General features: G+C 44.8%; 1 protein-coding gene across 1 annotated transcript; it reads right to left on the bottom strand.

Annotated features, from left to right (window-relative positions):
- Window positions 1-10,012: 10,012 nt before the first annotated feature.
- LOC116856134 (zinc finger protein 347-like) lies at window positions 10,013-19,641 on the bottom strand. Its single transcript, XM_032839411.1, is given in 5 exon segments — window positions 10,013-10,567; window positions 10,569-12,078; window positions 15,873-15,999; window positions 17,432-17,524; window positions 19,593-19,641. Coding segments are annotated over 4 exon segments (1,713 nt in total). The 5' UTR covers window positions 17,447-17,524; window positions 19,593-19,641; the 3' UTR covers window positions 10,013-10,506.
- Between the last annotated feature and the right edge of the window lie 2,663 nt (window positions 19,642-22,304).

Genomic DNA, 22,304 nt, shown 5'->3' with positions numbered 1-22,304 from the left:
ATCCCGCATTCCTCTAACTTCTCTATGCACCTGCTTTCTCAGCTTATTCTCTGTCTCTTCTTAAGTCCCTCACCCATCCTCCACGTTACCTTTCAGTCGCAGTCGCAGTCTCTTTCTCCCCACCTCCCTCGACCACACACTCAGCAGGTGTGGGGTGGGATGGAATAAGACGCCCGCCTCCTACAAGAGCGCACTATCGGGGTGGGGAGAACACCGAGTGTCACGAAGCAGGCCCAGGTCACCCACCGCCCTGCGGGGTCAGGGATAGAGGGGACTAGGGAGGGGGCCTGAGAAGCTGCCCAGAGGGCCGCTGTTCCAGAAGCGAGGTGAGTTCTCGAGAATCCCAGGGCCCAGAGAAGGACTCGGCCTCTCTCCGGAAGGGCGTGGGGGGATAATAGGGACCGCCACCAGGGCCCAGAAAGGGAGGCTGTGGGGCGCCAAGGGCGTAACTCCACCTCGCGGAAGGGGTCTCTACGGGGCACGGGGCGGGCGACGGGGTCCGAAGAAGCTCCAAGCGGGACACGGACGGGGAAGCCGGCGTCTGCGTGGACCCAACACCTAAGTGCCCAGAGCACCCGGCTGCGATTTTAAACCGAAAGGGACCCGCGCCCGACCTATCACCGCGACGTCTGCATTCACTTGGGGTACAGGGGCCGGCGCGGGGATTTTAAGGCGCGTAGCGATCCCCACAGCCCGGCTATGGAGGAGAGGGGACTGCGAGGAGCAGGTTTAAACGAGAAACACGGAAACTCACGCTCCGCTGAGGAACCTTTGCTCCGAGATATCCGCTTCCGGGTCTACAAGAACCTGCACGTGCGCCGCGAAGAGGCGGGCGGCGAGGGACCGAGCCCACGCGGGAAGAGTAAGGGGGCGTGGTGAAGTCGGGGGCGGAGCCTCTGGTCAGGGCGGGGCCGGTCCAGGGGCGGGGCCTGGCCTTGGAGTCCCGCCTCTCTGCTCGCAGGTCTCTTTCCCTGGTTTAGAAACTTGCGTCTTCTGTGGCGATGCCTTGCCTCCTGCCTATCTCGATTATGTTTCAAACAGTTTTAAGGTAAATGTTTAAAGTTGTGGGGACCATTTATGTTGAAAACTAAGATTCGTTTCTTTTTGGGGGCATCTGGCTGGCCCGGTTGGTGGAGCATGCAACTCTTCGTCTCAGGGTTGTGAGTTCAAGCCCCAAGTTGGGTGTAGAGATTACTTAAAAATGAAAAAAAAAAAAAAAAAGCTTTCCTTTCACAGTTGGAAACATCTCAACAATTATAAATTATAACAAGACGCTAGATAACATTTTTTTAAAAAGTTATTAGGGGTTTTTTTGTTGTTTTGTTTTTGGTCTTGTTTTGTTTTTAAAGTTAGTGGTCCTGGGGCGCCTGGATGGCTCAGTGGGTTAAACCTCTGCCTTCCGCTGGGGTCATGATCCCGAGGTCCTGGGATCGAGGCCCGCATGGGAGACCGCTTCCCCCTCAATCTCTCTCCCTGCCTCTCTGCCTCCTTGTGATCTCCCTCTGTCAGATAAATAAATAAAGTCTTTTTTTTTTTTAAAGTTAGTGGTCCTTTGAACAGTGGCAGGTGATTCAAATTATCATATGCCCTCTCCCAGCACACCTCATACCCCAGGTCTTGTTCCTATGAAAGTCTTGGACACTGAGCCAAGTGTACAGTTCGGCCTCCTGGGTGAATGGGAAATAGAAAAGGAAATGCCATTTTGTTGGGTGTCAGTTTAGCACTGCTTATTCTCAAGTGAGAGAAAGTTTCTCCGTATCAGAGAAATAAGCTGATGAGAGTAAGTTTTAAAGTGAAGAAAGGCGTGTTATCTTCTGTGACCTAAGAAGAAAAGCTATATGTGAATTCTCATTCAGATTGGCCCTGAAGAGAGTACATTTAAATGTGAATGAACTGGGTATTACCTTAAAACTCTGTGCGCAGAAACCTACAGGAAGGTCTTTGTGTAACCCCGCAGGGAGGGCTTAGTGAGGATTTAGTGCCCCTAAACTAGTAAACACAACGGAACTGAATTTTCCCAGACATAGTCTTTATTCCACATCAGCAGATGAGACTATATAATTAAAAATAAAAACAAATTTTCTCCTGACCCAGAAATCCTCTCCACAAAGGTGGCTGAGAAAAAAGAAAAAATAATTTATTACTGAATAAGCATTAAACCAGAACCGGATGTGTATTACCGGCACACAGTTAAGAGATTGCAAAGACAGAATACTTACCCTTTCATAGAACCCATGACAAACATGTCTTCGTAACGATGCTGAGGGCAAAGCACTAGCTGACACCCTGCAAGCCCTGTTCTTCAGGTGGGCTATGTGTGACACTCCTCAGGCATTTCTCTCTGCCCTAGAACCAAGGAAAGGGAAAAACAAATGGTAAACTAATAGAGATCACAGTCCTGCAGGGACTGGAGTCTCCGTCAGTTTGCAGCTGTCTTAACGATTTGCAAGAAAAAAGCAATCTCCAGAAACCTATAGACTCAATTTCCTGGAACCCTAACGTCACCCGCCCCCCCACCATCCACAGGATAGAAAATCTTACATCATCAATCACTCCTCACAACCCCAGTGTAGCTCTTTCTGCCTGCAGGTCCTGTCCCCGTGCTTTAATAAATCCACCTTTTTGCACCAAAGATGTCTGAAGGATTTTTTCCTGGCTGTCCGCTCTGAACCCCACTACTTCAAATCCTATCACTAATAATAATTAGTCCCCAAGTAAGAGGACTGGACAGCACCGTCTATTACACAAAGACCTTCCTAACTACGTGTAACTGGGGTGGCCAGTACAAAACGGAAGAGGAAAGGAATCTACACATAGATGAAGACAATAGTAGGCAGTAGCTGAGAATAAGGCAAAGTTACATCAAATTGGGTACTTGCAACATCCAGCCTCGTCAGCCATGGAGACAGCCAGGCTGGAGTCCTGACTGAGAGGCCTGGGCGGAGAGTCCTCCCCTCAGCTCAGACTTCCAACCGACCATCCCCCTAAGGGCCATATTTGTAGGGCAAAATAACAGGGTTTGAAACTAAACATTTGTTCACCTACATGCAGTTTGGAGAGAGCTGCTTTTCCATGTTATCATGTTTCTGTATTTTCGAGAAGCCTGGGCTGAGTGTGTCTGCCTCCCCTCCCAGATTCCCGGGGGTGGGGGAGTGGGTTTGCTAGAGCAGGAGAGGGGATGCACGAGCCTCACAAACAAACTTCCTTAGCCCGCATGTGTGTACCTACAGGTCCAAGGGGTCGCTTATGCAGAACAAATCACAAAAACATCTGTCCACACAGAACAGTCTTTTAAAAGATACATGTCAAAGAGACTGAGAAAGTACTTACACTCGCAAGTCTTCTAAGGTAAATGTTCTGACCAAAAAAAAAAAAAAAAAAAGAGGAAGGAAGGGTCATCTTTAACCTTGTTTTCAACAGGAGGAACTACGCCTCTTACTTTTAATTTATATTTGTTCTTACAACACACACAAAGAACATCCATCAAAGATGACCTTAAATTTGGCCCAGAGAAAAATTGAGCTAATATGAGCTGAATATTTACATTACACTATAATATTTATATATTAAGTATAGATCATATATATATTCAGCATATATATCAACCTTAATAGCCAGTTATTTTATCCTGAAATAGGTTTATTTAGGAAAAGCAGAAGAATTGCTATTTGGGACATGCATGCAATGGCAAACCATAGGTGATGTGGGAAACAAAGGCAGAAGAAAAATTATTAAGTTTCCTTACTACCTACAGCCCATTGACTAGTCCTTGAAACAGACAGAGTGTCATTCCTCTAGGGACTCAACTGCCTCAGTGTTGACACTTTGCCTAGGACAAAAGGCAATCCTAGCCCAGCCTTGCCCCAGGATTCTGTAAGCCTACTTTGTTTAACATATAAAAATTGTTTCGGAAACTTCCTTTATCTCTAAACTTCCCCCTCCCCCCAAGATACATGTTGCCAATCATCTTCCAAGCATATGGCCCACTGATATATTCCTGGAGGGTCTCACGACTCAGGTTTTATGAGATGGTAATAAACGACCTTTTCCCAACAACAGTTAGCCCCCTCAAAGTCCTGGAAACCTTGTTTCCAAAATTCATTGGAGACTTACCCTATCCCTAACCCTCTCCCATTTTGAAAGTATATAATGGGCCACTCTTCATGATCCCAGGGCAACTTCTTTCTGCCCAAGCGTCCTGTCCCCATGCTTTAATAAAATCACCTTTTGCACCAAGGACGTCTCAAGAATTCTTTCTTGGCCATCAGCTTCAAAACCTAATGTTTTTCCTACATCAGTCGGCAAGTCCAGAGATAAAAGGAGAGGAATGTAATGCACAGAGAAAAGGAGGAAGTGGAGAGGGGTTCCTAACTAAATGCTGATCTATAATCTTTTGAGCTTTTACAAGATGGACAAAAATTACACAATCCTGTAAAACCTCTTCATTCTCTAGAGCACTTTCTTCCCTGTGGAGATTGTTGGTTTGGGGCAGCTGTCCTAAACTGTGCTCAAATAAAACCTTCTCTTAGAGATTCTAAAATGTTTATTCATTTTACGTCAACACACAATGTAGGATATTTTGTAATAAGACAGATAATGTTTATCATCTGTCAAATTATAGTATGTGGAAAACTGCTTTCAGAAATATTTAAATATTGAAAACCTAAAAGATAGTCACTATTTGTTTTGATAACTAGTTTTTGTACATGAAAAATTAAGAAAATTCTTGTTCAAGCTTCTGGTATTTATTTAATGAAGAAGCATCTAAAGGAAGTAAGTTAGCTGCAAACTTACATATTAAAGCTTCACTGGACATTTTATGTCCTACAGGTCCAAATCAAGAATTTTTAAAAAGATACAGTGTAAATCCGGCAAAAGGCAGAAATGAGAATTATATGGAATATAATGAGGTATAGAAAAACACATAAAATAAATAAAAGTAATCTTATCAAAATTGATATAATAGGTAGATCTTTTGAAATAGTCATTTTAAGCTGTGCAGACACATGAACAATACTAATTACAGTAAATAAGATTATTAATAGATTTTAAAAACCTGTAGGAATTACTTCAAACTTTATCTTAACTTGAAAATTGAGAATTATTTCCATAAATATAGATTACTAAAACAGAGTTAAAAAGAATTAGAAATCAGAAAAACAAATGACTTGAAAACTTTGAAATATTCAACAAGCCTGTGATCGCCTTGCAGGAGACTTTCCCACTTTTTTGAGGTATTCGCATTTCTCATTCACAGACTTTTTTCAGTACAGCAGAAAACACGAAAGTATGTAGTATTGCTAGTATATCCCTGATATTAAGATATTAAAAAGAGGGGCGCCTGGGTGGCTTAGTGGGTTAAAGCCTCTGCCTTCGGCTCAGGTCATGATTCCAGGGTCCTTGGATCCCTGGATTGAGCCCCACATCGGGCTTTCTGCTCAGCAGGGAGCCTGCTTCCCTTCCTCTCTCTGCCTGCCTCTCTGCCTACTTGTGATCTCTGCCAAATAAATAAATAAATAATCTTTAAAAGACATCAAAAAGAAAGCAGTTTGACTTCTGAAATTTGATGCAAAAATGAATCATTAAAATATACAATATGACTGCACAGGTTTTACTCTAGGCATGCCTGTATTTTAGTATTTCATGGTGTTATACATCTTGTTGTGATATGATTACATTTCTCCCTTATGCTAACATCTTCAGGAAAGGACTTTAAGCATTTCAAGCTCTATTATATTTAAAATAGGAATGTATGCTCAGCACATAGGACAAGAAGGAAAGTTAATCTGACCCACAGTTCTCACCTACAATGAATACGGAACTTTATGTTAATGGCTGAATGTTAGAGGCATTTCTCTTAAGATAAGAAATAAAGAATTGAGAAACGATCCCTGTGTATCGCCACTTCTACCTCAAGAATATACTGGAATTTGTAGCCACATACAGCCACTGGGTCGGAAGTGCAGGAGGCCCAGAACTTGGAATTGGCATCTGAAGTGGATGCAGCATTGGGAGACTGAGTCGTTAATCCCTGGGTCTGTGCTAATTCCAAGCAGTTGGTTTCAGAATCAAATTATAGGACCCAAAGTTGGTGTCCGGAGAGCTGGAGAATTGGTTGGTGCAGAGAAAACCCCACATATTTGGTCTCAGAAGTGTTGTGTGTGGAACAGCTCACCCTATCCTTGATAATTACAAGTGATGTTCTGTACATTGGCAGCTAAAATCTACTTGAAGAGAGGGACCTGGCTTGCTCAGTTGGTAGAACACGCAACTTGATCTTGGGATCATGATTTCAAGGCCCATGTTAGGCTTAGGGATTACTTTAAAAAACAAATGAACGGGACACCTGGGTGGCTCAGTGGGTTAAGCCTCTGCCTTCAGCTCAAGTCATGATCTCAAGGTCCTGGGATCGAGCCCCACATCGGGCTCTCTGCTCAGCGGGGAGCTTGCTTCCCTTTCTCTCTGCCTACTTGTGATCTCTGTCAAATGAATAAATAAAATCTTTAAAAAATAAACAAACAAATATAAGAGGAAGTAGAAATGGTGCCAAGGGAATTTCCTGATGGCTTGTTCACTTGCATTCATGACTTTGTCCTTGACATGTGGAGCAACCAGAAGATCCCCTAGGAATGGAAGACTTGGTGATCCAAGGACTCTTGAGTGCGCCTAGGTGGCTGGGCCGGTTAAGCATCTGTCTTCAGCTCAGGTCACGATCCTGGGGTCCTGGGATTGAGTCTCGCATCAAGCTCCCTGCTTAGCAGGGAGTCTGCTTTTCCCTCTGCTTCTGCCCTCCCCACTGCTCGTGCTCGCTCACTCTCTCTCAAATAAAAATCTTAAAAAAAAAAAAAAAAGAACTCTTGAAACAGGGTTTATTTTTATTTTCATTTATTTATTATTTCACGGAGAGTGAGACAGCACTAGCCCGAGCCACCCAGGGACCCCCAAAACGCAGGTTTTTAACAACAAAAGCAACAAAAACTATAAATTCACTTACCGAATTTTAAGTCCTCTGCACCCCTTTATTTGCATCTGGGCGTCTGGAAATTAACAGGTAGGAGCTCCCCCCTCCGCAGCCCCATTCTCCTCTAAGCAGTTCTGAGAAAGAACGTGAGGATGAGGCGAAGAGGAGGGGTGAGAGAGCCCAATTCCCGAAGAGGCTATTTTAGAGGGAAGCTGGATTGATAATTCTCTATCAGACCCTGCAAGACCCCAGCTAGACAGAGGAGAAATAATCTCATATATTTACAGCCACCTGAGGTGCAAAACTGGTGCCAAAACACACACTGGGGAAAGGACAGTCCCTTCAGTACATGGTGCTGGGGAAAGCGATCTCCATCCACACACAGAAGTTGAAAGTGGACCTTTATCTCACATCATACATAAAATCAACTAAAAAAAAGTATCAAAAACATAAAGTCTAAGACTTGAATCTCTAAAACTCCTTGAGAAAACTGGAAAAGTTTCTTGACATTGGCCTGTGGAATGGTTTTTGAATTTGACACCAAAAGCACAGGGGGGAAAAAAGCTAAAACAGACAGGTGTGACCACATCAAACTACGTTTCTGCACAGGGGCGCCTGGCTCAGTCATTTAAGTGTCTGCCTTCAGCTCAGGCCATGATCCCAGGGTCCTCGGATCAAGCCCCATGTCGGGATCCCTGCTCAGTGGGGAGTCTACTTCTCCCTCTCCCTATTTGTGCTTTCTCTTTCATGTTCTAATAAATAAAATTTTTAAAAATTCTTATTTTTTTAAGATTTTATTTATTTGACAGAGAGACAGAGAGCACAAGTAGGCAGAGCAGCAGGCAGAGGGAGAAGCAGGCTCTCCACCAAGCAGGGAGCCCTATGCAGGGCTGGATCCCAGGACCTTAGGATCATGACCTGAGCCGAAGGCAGCTGCTTAACCCACTGAGCCACCCAGAAGCCCCTAAAAAAATTCTTTTAAAAAAGCTTATGCACACCAGAAGGATCCACCAAGACTGAAAATGCTATCTATAGAATGGGAGAAAATACCTGCAAACTATGTAACTGATAGGGTGTTAATATTCAAAGGATACAACCCATAGAGGGAAACTTCCTCAGCTCAGTAAAGAACAGTTACAAACCCTTCCTATACAGCAAACATGACTATTTCCCCCACAAAGTCTGGGGATAAGGCAATGATGTCCTCTGTTACCACTGCTGGTCAACATACTGTAAGATGATAGCCCATGAAATTAAGGACAGAAAAGTGATGGAGGCCAGAAAGGCGTTGTTAACAGTTTACCCCTCAACAGAAGGTACTGTATTTGCAGTCCCCCCGCCCCCTACCCCCCCACAGAGAGGATAGGCACAGCCTCATCCCGATAACCTGCCAGGGTTACATTCTATGTCAAAAGGGAGTTTGCAAATGTGTCCTAGTTAAGGATCTTGAGATGGGAGATGATCCTGGATTATGTGATAGATGTGATGTGATTAGGAGGGTGTGAGAAGGATGCCAGTGGAGTTGGAGACAGAGAAGTTGTTGCTCTGAATCAGGATGGACAGTACCAAGATGCCACCTTGGAGGCAGTGGGCCACGAGGCAAAGCATATGCACAGTCTCCGGAACTTGGAAAGAGCAAGGAAACCTACTCCTCGTGGAATACCAAGGTTAACAGAGCTGTGAATCCACTTCAGATGTCTTACGCTGAGTAGTGTAAGAGAATAAACGTTATTGTTTTAGTGCATTGAGTTTTTGGTAATTTCTTACAGCCACATTAGGAAACTAATGAAGTAGTAGACATAGAAAAGCCCGAGGAACCTACAAATCTCTAAAGCAAGTGAGATTAGTAAATTGTTTAAGTTTGTTTTTGGTTCTAGTAATCTCTACACCCAATATGGGGCTTGAACTCATGACCCAAAGATCGAGCACTGCACGCTCTTCCGACTAAGCCAGCCAGGAGCCCTGGGAGATGAGTAAATTTCGAGGACACAAGATCAACATTTTACAAAATCCATCTTGGGGTGCCTGGGTGGCTCAGTCAGTTAAGTGTCTGACTTTTGATTTTGGCTCAGGTCACGATCTCACGGTCGTGAGATCGAGCCCCGTGCTCAGCGCAGAGCGTTGTTGAGATTCTCTCTCTTTCCCACTTTTTGCCCCTCCCTGCACTCATTCTCTCTCTAAATACATAAATATATTTTTAAAAAATCTATCTTACTTCAAATGCAGTAGCAATTAACACATGGAAACAAATAAAAAATACAGTATGTATGACTGTTCAAAAAGGAAAAAATACAAACATGTTAATTTAACAAAACACTGATGGGATTTTGATCCCAAAAAACTATAAAAGATCACATGTCTGTTTAGACATACCACAGCCATTTATTGGAAGATACAATATAGAAACGATGTCAAACGACTGCAAATTGATACACAGGTTTAATAGAACTTCCATCAAGATATTTTGTAGATACAAACAAGATTATTCTAAGAGTTATAAGGAAAGGCAAAGGAACTAGAATAGCTAAAACATCTGAAAAGGAAGAATACAGCGGTCGCAATCACTCATTCTAGATTTCTAATACAGTGAAACGTAATCAAGACCACATTATATTTGTGGAGTAAGAGACACACAGATCAATGGAAAAGAGGAGGGGACCCAGAAATGGTCCAACGCAAGCACTTCCAACTGAGCTTGGACAAAGGTACCGAGGAAAGTGAATGAAGAGAGAGTTTAAAAAAAAAAAAAAAAAAGGAGAAAAGATGCTGGACCAGTTGCTTTCCATACCCCCCCCCAAATCTCTGCAAAAACTTCACACCTATACAAATATTAGCTCAAAAATGATGACAGCTTTAAATGTGAAGTGTAAAACAATACTTTAAACTAGAAACGATTTAGAAAAGAAACCATAGTATAGTATCTTCAGGCTCTAGATACCTTTGCTATATCTCTATGTATCTTTTTTTTCCACCTAGAGTTTTACCACATTTTGGCTTTAAATTATTGCATGGTATGCTTTAAGTATTTAAAAAAAAAATCATTCTGCAGTATGTACTATCTCAGGTTAAATTTAGAGAACTTGAGACTTATTTTATTCCTCGTAAGAATTCTCTAATGCGGATTCTGTTGTGAAAGTCATGGGAGAAATATAAAAATATTCATTACATTTGTAAGACTTCTTCCTATTATGAATTATTTTGTTCTATGACGAACTGGTGAACCCCGAGGACACACTGTTGCTTTAAAGGCCTTTAGATGTTCAGTAAATCTGCAGGTTTCTCTCTGGTATAAATACGGTCAGGACACCAAAGGCATGGATGTTGGACAGAAAGCCTTGAGATTCATTGCACTTGCAAGGGTGCTCTCCAGTATGAGGCCTGTGATGTTCTGTAGCTTCGATCCACGGGCAAAAGCCTTAGCGTGCACTTACCTTAATGTGGCTTCATCAGAGATGGGTATCCTGATGTCTAGGGAGCTGGGAAGCCCGTGTAAGTCCTCTGCCCCATACGCTGCATTTCTATGACTTCTCTTTCGTGTGGACTCTCTAAGGCCAATTCATGCTTGAACTGACCATAAAGGCTTTGTCACACTCACTACCTTTGTAACTCCCCAGTATGAATTCTCTGATGACTCACAAGGCTCGAATTTTGACTGAAGACCTTCCCACACACATTACATTTATATGGTTTCTCTCCAGTATGAATCATCTGATGTCTAGTGAGGTTTGAGCGCTGAATAAAAGATCGGCCACACTGGGTACATGTGTATGGTTTCTCGCCAGTATGAATTCTCCGATGACTAGGAAGGCTCGAACTCTGACTGAAGACCTTGCCGCATTCGTTACATTTGTAAGGTTTCTCTCTAGTATGGATTACCTGGTGGTAAGTAAGGCTTGAGTACATACTAAAGGCTCTGCCACACTCGCTACACTGGTAAGGCTTCTCTCCGGAATGAATTCTGCGATGACGTGCAAGGTGTGAGTCGTAACTGAAGACCTTTCCGCATTCGTCACACCTGTAATGTTTCTCCCCTGTGTGGATTATTTGATGTCTAGTGAGATGTGAGCTCTGATTAAAGGCTTTGCCACACTCGGTACATTTGTAAGGCTTCACACCAGTATGGATTACCTGGTGGTTAGTGAGTTGTGAGCTATACGTAAAGGCTTTGCCACACTCATTACATTTGTAAGGTTTCTCTCCAGTATGAATTCTGCGATGGCTTGCAAGGCCTGAACTCTGACTGAAGACCTTACAACATTCGTTGCACTTGTAAGGTTTCTCTCCGGTATGGATTACCTGATGGTTAGTAAGGCTTGAACACTCACTAAAGGCTTTGCCACACTCATTGCAGTGGTAAGGTTTCTCTCCAGTATGAATTCTGTGATGACGTACAAGGTGTGAATTGCGACTGAAGACCTTGCCACACTCAGTGCATTGGTAAGGTTTCTCTCCGGTGTGAATTCTTCGATGACATGCGAGGTGGGAGTTGTGACTGAAGACCTTCCCACATACGTCACATTTATATGGTTTCTCTCCTGGACGGATGATCTGATGTCTAGTGAGGTGTGAACTGGGATTAACTGCTTTGTCACACTCATCACGTTTGTAAGGTTCTTCCCTAATGTGTGCTTTCTGGTCTTGTGTGAGTAATGAAGAATGCAAGATATCACGCCCGTGTTCATTAGAAATGTTGGTGTGGACACTAGGAAGAATTCTGGGACACAGTGAAACTGAAGAACCATCGTTGACAGAATTCTCAACTTGGTAACATTCAAAAATTTTCCCTTCGGTCTGAAATATCTGCACTCCAGGCAGATGTGACTGAAAGCTTAGTCCAAACCTGGTTTCAGTTGGCTTATTTCCTGCATCTCTTCTACCACAGTGATCCTTTCCACCAATGAGATTTTTGTTAAGGGTCACAAGCATGGCTTTGTAATTTCTTTCACCGTCTCTCCACTGATACTCAAAGTTATGAATATTTTTCTGGACTGCTCTAAAGGTATAATCTTCGGTGTCACAGCTTTTACGTCTTTCCAATTTAACCGTCTGCGATAGTTCCCCTGTGTTACTGTTCTCTTTGGGTGGTAATTCCTGGATCATACATTTGGGAGAGATGGCTACAAGATATAAAGAACCACAGGTTTCCCATTAATTCCAGAAAAATTTCATACTGAAAAACAAATTACACCAAAAGTACTACATATTTTGATCAGTTATGAAGAGGAACCATGATCTTCAATTTTTTAGGAACACAAAAGGAATAGAATTCTTTAAGATAAAAAGGTACTTATAAGTAATTCAAATTACTTTTAGAGAAGCCTACTTTAAATAATCAATGGCAAAAAGAAAAAAGAAAAAGAAAAATCAGTGTGCAAACTTATGTTAGCCCTGACAGAGGGGGTATCATGGCCCCCAATCACATACCACTTCACAGAAAATATATAGCTGTTTCCTATCTGAAGAGATAAAAATACCATACATACTTACTGCATATTTATTGGGTATTAATGCTAAAGTACAATATGATATACTCTAACGCTAAATGATCCAGAAGAAACTTATCTGATGAGTAATCTAGTCAATGGCAATTTTCAGTTAGAAAACCAGAGCAGCACTGGGGAAATGAGGAAGAATTTAATCAAAGTTATAAAAATATTTTTCTGAATAATACTGATTATAAAATTATATTCCTTGGGAATGGCCATTTTGCAATACTGACCAATCAGTTATGCTGCATTATATATTTGGAAAAATAAATCACGACAATTGACAATTTATAAAACATTCTAGTAACCTACAATGAAACAGGACAGAAATAATAAATAACCACAACTACACAAAATTACAGTTTGTGGAGTTCTTAACAACTCTCTCAAAAAAAAAGCAAGGGCTTCTATTCTAGAACCAGCACATAATACGAGAACAGGAATTTGTGTTAAGACCACTCTCTTTTGAAGTCTCAAGTCAGAGAAATACTTAACATTATAAAGAATAATAATTGGGGTGCCTGGTTGGCTCAGTCGTTAAGTGTCTGCCTTCAGCTCAGGTCATGATCCCAAGGTCCTGGGAGACCCGAGTGGGGCTGACTGCTCAGCAGGAAGCCTGCTTCTCTCTCTCCCACTCCCCCTCTGCTTGTGTTTCCTCTCTCACCTGTATCTCATTCTGTCCAATAAATAAACAAAATCTTAGAAAAGAATAATAATTGGGGAAAGAAGTCAGAAATCACAATTATGACTTTTTTAAAGTAACCTCTTGTACCCAACGTGGGGCTCGAACTCATGACCTGGAGATCAAGAGTCAAAGGCTCCACCAACTGAGCCAGCCAGGCACCCCATAAATCACAACTGTGATTTTATAGAACAGCCAAGCAACAGAGCAATTCCCTATCTACACAATGTTCTTTAATTTTCTAGGTCATCGGCCACAAAGTATATGTAATAAAGAGCTTGTGCATGAAAACCTTCTTAACTAAGGCCAGATCAAACACTGTCTGAACAAAATTGCAGAATGAAACCCTACAAAATGTAAAGCAGGCTGCGTGGTCTGAAAGTCTGTGTCCACCCAGTATGATGCTGTCGGAGGAGGGGGTCTCTGGCAGGTCACGAGGGTGGAGTACCAGGAACGGGATTAGAGGTGCCAGAAGACGTCTGAGTACTTGCTGCCTCTCTCTCTTGCCCTCATGCAAAAATACAGCAAGAATACTGTGTTCTAAACCAGAGAGAGCGTGTGCCATCAGGAACTGAACTAATCAGCACTAAGATTTTGGACTTGCCAGCCTCCAGCACTGCGAGAAGTAAATTTCTGTCACTTAAGCCACCTGGTTTACGGTAGTTGGGATGGCAGGCTGAGCCAAGACATAAGCAAAAGGCCAACTGATTAAAATTGTGATGGAAGGTTGCTGTATCTTACTAAGCAAAAGAATTTCTGAGACTTTACTATAAAACATGTAATATTCTAAACCTTCTAATGGTGCTGACATGGTTAAAAGCCTTGAAATAAGTGGCGCCTGGGTGGCTCAATCAGTTAAGTGTCTGTCTTCAGCTCAGGTCATGATCCTGGGGTCCTAGGATCAAGCCCCACATCTTTGTGAGGCTCCCTGTGGGGAGTCTGCTTCTCCCTCTTCCTTTGCCCCTCCCGCCACTCGTGTGCATGTGCTCTCTCTCAAATAAATAAATAAAATCTTAAAAAAAAAAAAAAAAAGGGCATCTGGGTGGTTCAGTGGGTTAAAGCCTCTGCCTTCGGCTCAGGTCATCATCCCAGGGTCCTGGGATCGAGCCCCGTATCGGGCTCTCTGCTCAGCAGGGAGTCTGCGGTCCCCCTTTCTCTCTTTCTGCCTGACCCTCTGCCTACTTGTGATCTCTGTCTGTCAAAAAAAAAAAAAAAGCTTTTAAGTAAATTATCTTTTTTTTTTTTTTTTTTTTTAAGCAGGCTCCATGCCCAACGTGCAGCCCACTGCAGGGCTTGAACTCATCACCTTGAGATCACTACCTGAGCCAAAATCAAGAGTTAGATGCTTAACTGACTGAGCCACCCAGGAGCCCCCAGATTTTCACTGTTATTTAAATAGCGCCAGTAGGCACATGGAGTTTGTGTTTCTAACCCCTATGTATAGAGAAAGTAAGTTAGAGCAACACGATTGACCTGGGCCTGTGGGTTCAGACAATGGGTTCTTGGGCACGACTGCCTACACGTCACAGCCAAGATTGGGAGCTCCAAGATAAATACTTCGATGGAGACCCCAGAGCTGTGTCGTGTTGCCAAGAGTATTACTCAGCCATGCTGAGTGCCTCATCACCCCCTGCACTTATGGATTGCCGTAGTGTCCGGGAACAGCGATACAGTTCCTTACTGGGACTGTTCCTTACAGTGAGAGCAGTGTGGCTGGTGAGGGGCTCCTGTGGGAATGAGGCTGTTCAAGAGTACAAAATTAATATGCTAGTAAGTGACAGTGCAGTCCATCCCAGTCGAGGTACCGTGTAAGGAAAGGCCAGAAGGAAGGTCAGCAGTGGATGGCACGAGGGAAAGAGCACATGGGACAAGGGGCTGAACTTGCCAATCTGCGGGAAGATAAGTGTACCAGGGCAGTTAGAATTCCCGCCTCGGAAAAAAAGAAGAAAATGATGAGGCAAATAGCATCACACTGTCCCATTCTTAACTCTTGGAATTATGGTATGGATGTCGGGCAAAAACGGAAGACATTTAACATGGGGGGATGTGACGACAGTGGAAGAAACCATGTTTAGACATAAGGGAGGATGGGTGGCTGCTGAGGGCGAGGCCGAGGGGAAATGGAAAGGGACAGACTTTCAGCTACGTGGAATAAGGTCTGAGGAACTAATGCACAACATGGCGACTACAGTTGATAATATTGTGTCATTGGAAACTGCTCAGAGAATAGAGCTTAGGTGTACTTACCAAAAGAGTAAAGAAAGAAAGAAAACAAGTGAGGTAATAGGTCTTAATTAACGTGACTATGGAAATCCTTTCACGATGTATGTGTATTTCAAATCATCGTGGGGTACATGTTAAATATAATTTTGTCAGTAAAGCCGAAAAACGGGTTCAAAAATTCATCCGCCCACTGCCTGCTCTGAGTTAAAGCACAGTTTATATGAATATCTCGCTGTCTTCTGAGAACTATGGAATCAAGAGGACAGCAGTAGAAAAATGGAACTGGATATTTTGTTTTTCCTAAGGCTTTATGCACACTTGAGCTCTGGAACTGTGCATTATGAAGTGCACGGATCATCGGAAGAAAGTGTAAATGAAAAGTCCAGAAGCCCCATTCATTTCTGAGTCAACAGGGCTTCGATCTCAGTCAAGCAGGGCAGGGGCTCCCAGGAGGCAAACAAGGGAAAATACAAAGATACCCAAGGGCAGACCCCGACTTCTGGAGGGACATTTTCCTCACCCAGGGAGACCAGGTTCCAGTAGTTCTCCACCATCACGTCCCTGTACAAGGCCCTCTGGGCAGGGTCCAGGCACTCCCACTCCTCCCGAGAGAATTCGATGGCCACATCCCTGAAGGTCAACCATCCCTGAAAAGAGAACACAAACATCTCACCAAGGAGCTGTGGGGAGAGTTCTTACCTTCATATAAAATGAGAAGAGGAGAGATGCGTAGAGAGGGATTCAGATGAAGTGGGTGTTCTTACAGGTCCATGGAGGGTACTTCTCAACAAGTTCTGTGTCCCTTATTTTGGCCTAATATATTTTCCATAAGAGGTTAGGATGGCCTCTCAGGATGGCTTTTTTTTTTTTTTTTTCATTTCTGTGGACAATAGAAGAAATATAAAAATAGGAAATCAGGGGTGCCTGGCTGGTTCAGCTCGAGGAGCACGTAAATCTTAATCTTGGGGTTGTGAGTTTGAGTCCCACGCTGGGTGTAGAGATTACTAGGAAAAAATAAACAAACTTAAAAAAAATAGATAATCAATACAGGGCTACCTACAAGAAGTGTTATTTAGGCTATGGACATTGGGGAGGGTGTGTGCTAGGGTGAGCGCTGTGAAGTGTGTACACCTGATTATTCACAGCCCTGTACCCCTGGGGCAGATAATACATTACATCTTAATAAAAAAAAAGAAATGTTATATATCGTGTTTTAGACACTGAGTGATACTCAATATCCAGATGAGCTAGAGCACAAGTGTTATCTTCAGAGAGGACAACGTCCACAATGACTTTGGAGAAAGGCCAGAACCTAAAAACTGGGATCATGATAGCAACAGCAAAGAAGAGAAGCTCTTGAATGCTTCCCGTGTGGCAGGCATTGTGCTAAATGCTTTACACGCACAAACTGTAACAACATCACTCACTGAAGACAGATCTGTTCCCGCCTTCCTGAGGAGACACCCGTGTCACGCACATTCCCCGAAACCCGCCCAAGGTCAAATGCTAAGAAATGCCAGAATAAGCTCCTGGATCCAGATGTTTAGGCTTTGGAACTGAACCTAATCAGGTAAACATATCACCAGACAGCATCAAGAGTAGACTGAGAGAGGGCTCCCTGACATCATCTGAAACAAGTTCAAGGCCAACAACGTGGAGATGCATAAAAGGTCATCGTACGTGCACACGTCGCTCTTCTTATACTGCTTAACTTGTGTTAGTGTAGGAAAAATGTACAGCTGTGGGAAATGCTTAAGATTTCACTTCAACAATTAATGACTTATTGATGAAATAACGATAATGTCTTTTCAAAAACTAGGGACTTGTGCGTCTACACATGCACACACACATATATACACGCTCAAACATACTGAAATAAGGAGTCAGCTCTCCAGGACACAAAGGGGCCCCCTCACGGGCTCCACGTCACTGGGGCACAAGGAGATGGAATCTGAGTGGAGGGAGACGGACTGAGGGAAGGCCTGGGGGAGTGTGCACAGACACGACTCAGCGGGACACTTCAGGGTCAGAGAAGGTGAGCGAGGAATGAGAGACAGAAAGCCCAGAATATGACTGTACCTGACAGCCAGCCATTCCTGCCTCCCTCCTTTCCTCTTCCTCCTCGTCCACGCTGCTGCTTCCTCAGACGAGATCAGCCTTGAGAATTCAATCCTAGGAGTCAAGAAGCTGCAGTTGAATGCTTAGAATCAACCGACGTCCTTCCTGTACCACAACATCACACAGGAAGCCCTCTCCGTGTGCAAACGACAGTCCTCTGCTGCCCACTGCCACAGGAGGGGGCTCAGGGACAGGGACTTCCTCCAGACACCAACCAGCGAGTGTCCCCACCCCTTTCTTCAGAACTGGCTCCTGCCCGGGTGAAGCCCCCGCACAACACACGGCAACAGTGGGGACCTGGGCTGGACCCGACACTCCCCTCCAGGTCACAGACCCGCCCTGATCACACCCCACGCAGAGCAGGGCCCCCTCCCCTCTCCCTGGGTCAGGGGCTGCTCTCAGCCTCTGAGACGGAGGACCCAGAGCCTTGGTGATGCTGGATCCACACCGGAAGCACGTGGGGCACTTTAAGTGGTACTGAGGCTGAGTCCTGTCCTCCCCTCCGGCCACTGCAGGGGGCATCTCTGGGAGGGACACCGGAGCTGTATCTGCAAAATGCCTCAGCAGTCCCGCGTGACCTGGGTGCTGCACACTCACAGCCCAGCACACCTCCCACCTTCTGGCTGTGCTCTCCCATGGGCCCTGCTGTCACCAGCGCCCAGATCTGGAAGGGGCAGGGGCTAGAAGGAACATGCAGGCCATGACTTCAACTCTTTTTTGAAAAGATTTATTTATTTATTTTAGAGAGCGAGCGAGCTCATAGGATGGGGGATGCAGAGGGAGAGAGAGAATCCTGAGCAGACTCCCCACTAAACCCAGAGCCTGACTTGGGGTGCCACCCCACGACACGGAGATCATGACCTGAGATACCAAGAGAGTTTGATGTTTAACCCACTGGGCACCCAGTCCCCCCTGCCACAATTCCAATTCTTTTAACCTTTCCCTTTACTGCCTGTGAAGTGGCTTCCCCTTTGTTACCGGAGCCCCCCCTCCACCCATCAAGAGCTCCTCTCAAAAAAAGGGGGGGCCCTCTCCACATTTTGTTTTCCATGATCTCCCTGGAGATTTCCTTCTTACTCTAAATTTCTCAATCTTCTTTTCTCCCACTGCTGCTACTTGGCCGTTTGTGGTCCTCCCTCATTTTCCTTTGTTCATTTTTCTATAATTCTCTAGGTGGGTCTTGTGAAAATAAATAAGGAAACCTCATTTAAAACGGAGTACGCAGGAGCTCTCAGGCAAGTACCACTCCCTGCAGCCTACTTTACCAGCAGGAAAAGGGGAGATAAGAGTTATTTTTAACACGGGAGGGTATTTTTTATGAGAATTTCATCTCCTGCTTGTAAGGAAAAGAAAAAAAGGAAGCTCCTTCCTGCCCCAGCAACAAATGCACTAAGCACCACGTGCTGCCACTGAAAACCGCCACCACCTCCAACTCTTGTTCTTCTCCAATGAACTTCTGTTTAAAGCAACCCTCCCCAATCTCCTCCTAAAAATGAAAGCTGACCTTCCTTTCCTTTTCCGACTAGCCTATGCACGCCATGCACGTCCCAAACCGCAATTCCTCTGCTTCTTCCCGAATCTCGTTCTGCTAGTAAAGTGATGGGGCATGTGCTTCTAAGGTGGACAGCCCCTCCGCTCCTCCGCGTTCCTCTCACCCAGGACGGGGTTGGGGTAAGAGGCCCAACTCCCACAAGAGCATATTATCCGGGGCGGGGTGCACTGTCTCAAGACAGGACCTTTTTAGTCACCTCCCAACACAGAATGAGGAGAGGCGGGGACTGACGGGGGGAGGCCCGGGGAGCGGAGGAGCCTGCGGAGAGGGACGCGCGGTGAGGGGCAGTGCGAGCGTCTCCGGGGAGGGCCGAGTTCTCCGAACCTCCCCGCCCAGGTGAGGACCGGCCTCTCCCGAGGGGCGGCCGGCTCTGCCCCCTAGGGGCCGAGAACGGCGCGCACCCACCTCGCGCGTTTCAAACCCAAAAGGAAGCCCCCGGCCTCCCACGGAAGCGTCTGAATTTGGGGGGGCTGAAAGGGGTGGTGCAGGAATTTTAGCGGCCCCCACACCCCGGGGGTAGACGAGGGAGGACTGCGAGGCGCAGGTTTAAACAATAAAGACGAAACTCACACTCCACAGACTGGCCTCGGCTCCACGAAACCCGCTTCCGGGTCTGCAGACAACTGCGCGCGCGCAGAGGGAAGAGGCGGGGCCTGGGTGGGGCGCAGAGCAAAGCCAGGCCTGCGTAGGGACCGCGCGGGGCGGGAGGAGGGGCCTCAAGGGCTAGCGGTAACCATAGAGACGAGGCATTGGTCGGGGAGAGGCCAGGATGCGCGGGGCCGACACGGGGGCGGGGCCTGGGAGTAGTTGCCAGGTTTTTAGGGTTTAGTGATACTTGAGTCCTGTTTCTTCTCCAGGGCAGCAGCATTGCTTTCTGTTTCAAGTTAATGTTTCAGTTTTAAGGTAAAAGCTGAGAGTTTTGTGGACGCCACTTCTGTTGGAGAGTAAGATGTTATCCTCTTCACAGCTGAAAACGGTTTAAGTCAAAATGCGCAAGGCCCGCGGGAGAAGCTGAAACAGCTCTGAGATCTGGGAGCTGGGACCTCGGAGCGAGGTGGATGTGGGCGGTGGGCGAATTCTGGAACACTGTTGCAACTTAACCAAAAACTGGAATAGGCCTAGGCGGTGCGTACTAGAACGTGAAACTCAAATTCTGCCTGGGCGGAATGTGCAATGTCATTAGGGCGCCCATAACATCATTTCCGTTTCTACTTTCCATTCACCTCTAAGTCGGTCACTCAACCCTGTGGTGTTCCGGAGACTTTCCCAGGTTCAAGACCTGAGGTGTGGGACTTGGAGGACTAAGGCGTGTGATAATTTATTGCTTTTTAAAAAGCAGTAACTTTTTAAAAAAGATTAAATTGCATCGTTGTTTTTATACTTCTATCATTCCACACTTGAGATGAATTATATTCAAATGCATTTGAGATAAACGCTGTTGGCATCACAATATGGTTAAGTCGTAATTTCTAAATATAATTTCAAATTCACTTTACAGTCACACTGAAGATAATTAGAAACCATGTTTCTTATTTAAAAATTTTACTGGGGAGCCTGGCTGTACTAGACAGCCATTGGTCTCCCTGCTCAGTGGGGAGCCTACTTCTAGAGAGAAGCTCCCCCATGCTTGTGTTCCCTCTCTTGCTATCTCTCTAAAAGAAAAATAATAAAATTTGATAAGTGAAAACTTTCTCTTTTGGTTATAACCTATGGGTAGGGAATTCTGCCAAGCACAATGTCTCCAACTCTGGGGACCTGCTGGTCACTCCGCATGTTAAAAAAAAAAAAAAAAAGGACTGAGCACAAATGAGCAAGCCATCAGAAAATCCCTCCCACTAACCCCACCACTCCTTTGCTTTTTTTCTTCTGTGTATATTGAGCTACTGTCACATGAAGAGCATTTTAACAATCAGTCATAAGGAAACAGAAGAGACACAGGGAACCTGTCCCCAGAAAGGGAAAGCCCTGCACCTAAATCCTCCTGAGGAAAATGGTTATCTAAAACCCAACTCCCAGGGTATTACAAGAATTAACTCACAAACGATATGTGAAATTCCCAGCACAGTTCCTGAGATGTGAGCACATCGCGGGTGTCAAACAATATTGCTTTAATGAAACGAATGCATGGTGCTTCTGTAAGGAAAAATGTAAACTAAAAATGTGAGAACATTTTTCTTTTCACATTTAAAAATGTGAGAATATTTTTCTTTTCTTCCCTCTTGGGGGAAGAAAAAGCGAAGAGACTTCTCTTTCTCCCTTTTCCTAGATCATTTCCCTTAGAAAACTTGTAAGTTCTTTTTCTTCCTGTTTGAAATGTTTGTACCTTTTTGAAAAGCTAAATCAGGCTCTTGCCAACACTGTAACTCAGGAATGTTTGCTCAAGGATCTGGGAGCTATCTCTTTGAAATGTAAACATAAAAGGGGATATCTCTTTATCTCCCAATTCTTGTGGAAGGATAGGTGCCTAACTCAGCAGTTGCCTTGTTCCTAGTGGCAAAACTCCCTCCTGTTATAAAGACGTTTGTTTTCCCTTTGGTTAAAGCCAATTAGCTAACACAAACGGCCACCAGCTTACCTGGTGATGTCAGGAAGAACCATGTGTGACAAATGGTGCTGTCGTGTCTTCGCGAGGAGTAGTTATGAGAACACGTATGTAATCCGTCGTATCGCCTTGTCTTCTCTCACAGGGTGAGATTCATTTTTGCAGTCTCTCAAGACTGCCTCTGATGCACATCACATTCTGGTTTAATGCTTATTCACTAATGAAACTGTTTTTCTTCCTGTACTACTTTTGTGGAGAGGGCTGCTGGCTTGTGAGACGATTTTTTAAAACCCCAACACCACCCCCTGAGCTTTTACTTAAACCGGTTCCAATGTAGGGGCGCCTGGGTGGCTCAGTGGGTTGAAGCCTCTGCCTTCACCTCAGGTCATGATCTCAGGGTCCTGGGATGGAGCCCCGCATCCGGCTCTCTGCGCAGCGGGGAGCCTGCTCCGCCCGCCTACCCACTTGTGATCTCTTTCTGTCAAATAAATAAATAAAATCTTTTAAAAAAAAATGTAAAACCGGTTCCAATTTAACAGGAAAACATCTCAGCTTCTAATAGAATACACAATTCTAATCTCACGTTGTTTGAAACATTAATTTAAATTAGCCAGGAGACTGTTCGTCCCCGAGACACCGAACTACTTTGGGCTTGAAAAGGCAGGAAACGACCGGAGGCGGGGCGGAGGTCCAGATTCCGCCCTTACGTCGGTCACGCCCCTTCTGTCCAGTCCAGGCCA

Source organism: Lontra canadensis, unplaced genomic scaffold, assembly GCF_010015895.1.
Source record: "Lontra canadensis isolate GAN:19392208 unplaced genomic scaffold, GSC_riverotter_1.0 scaffold107, whole genome shotgun sequence".
NCBI lineage: Eukaryota > Metazoa > Chordata > Mammalia > Carnivora > Mustelidae > Lontra > Lontra canadensis.
The sequence above is the reverse complement of the archived record's forward strand: the minus strand, read 5'-3'. Positions and strand labels throughout refer to the sequence as shown.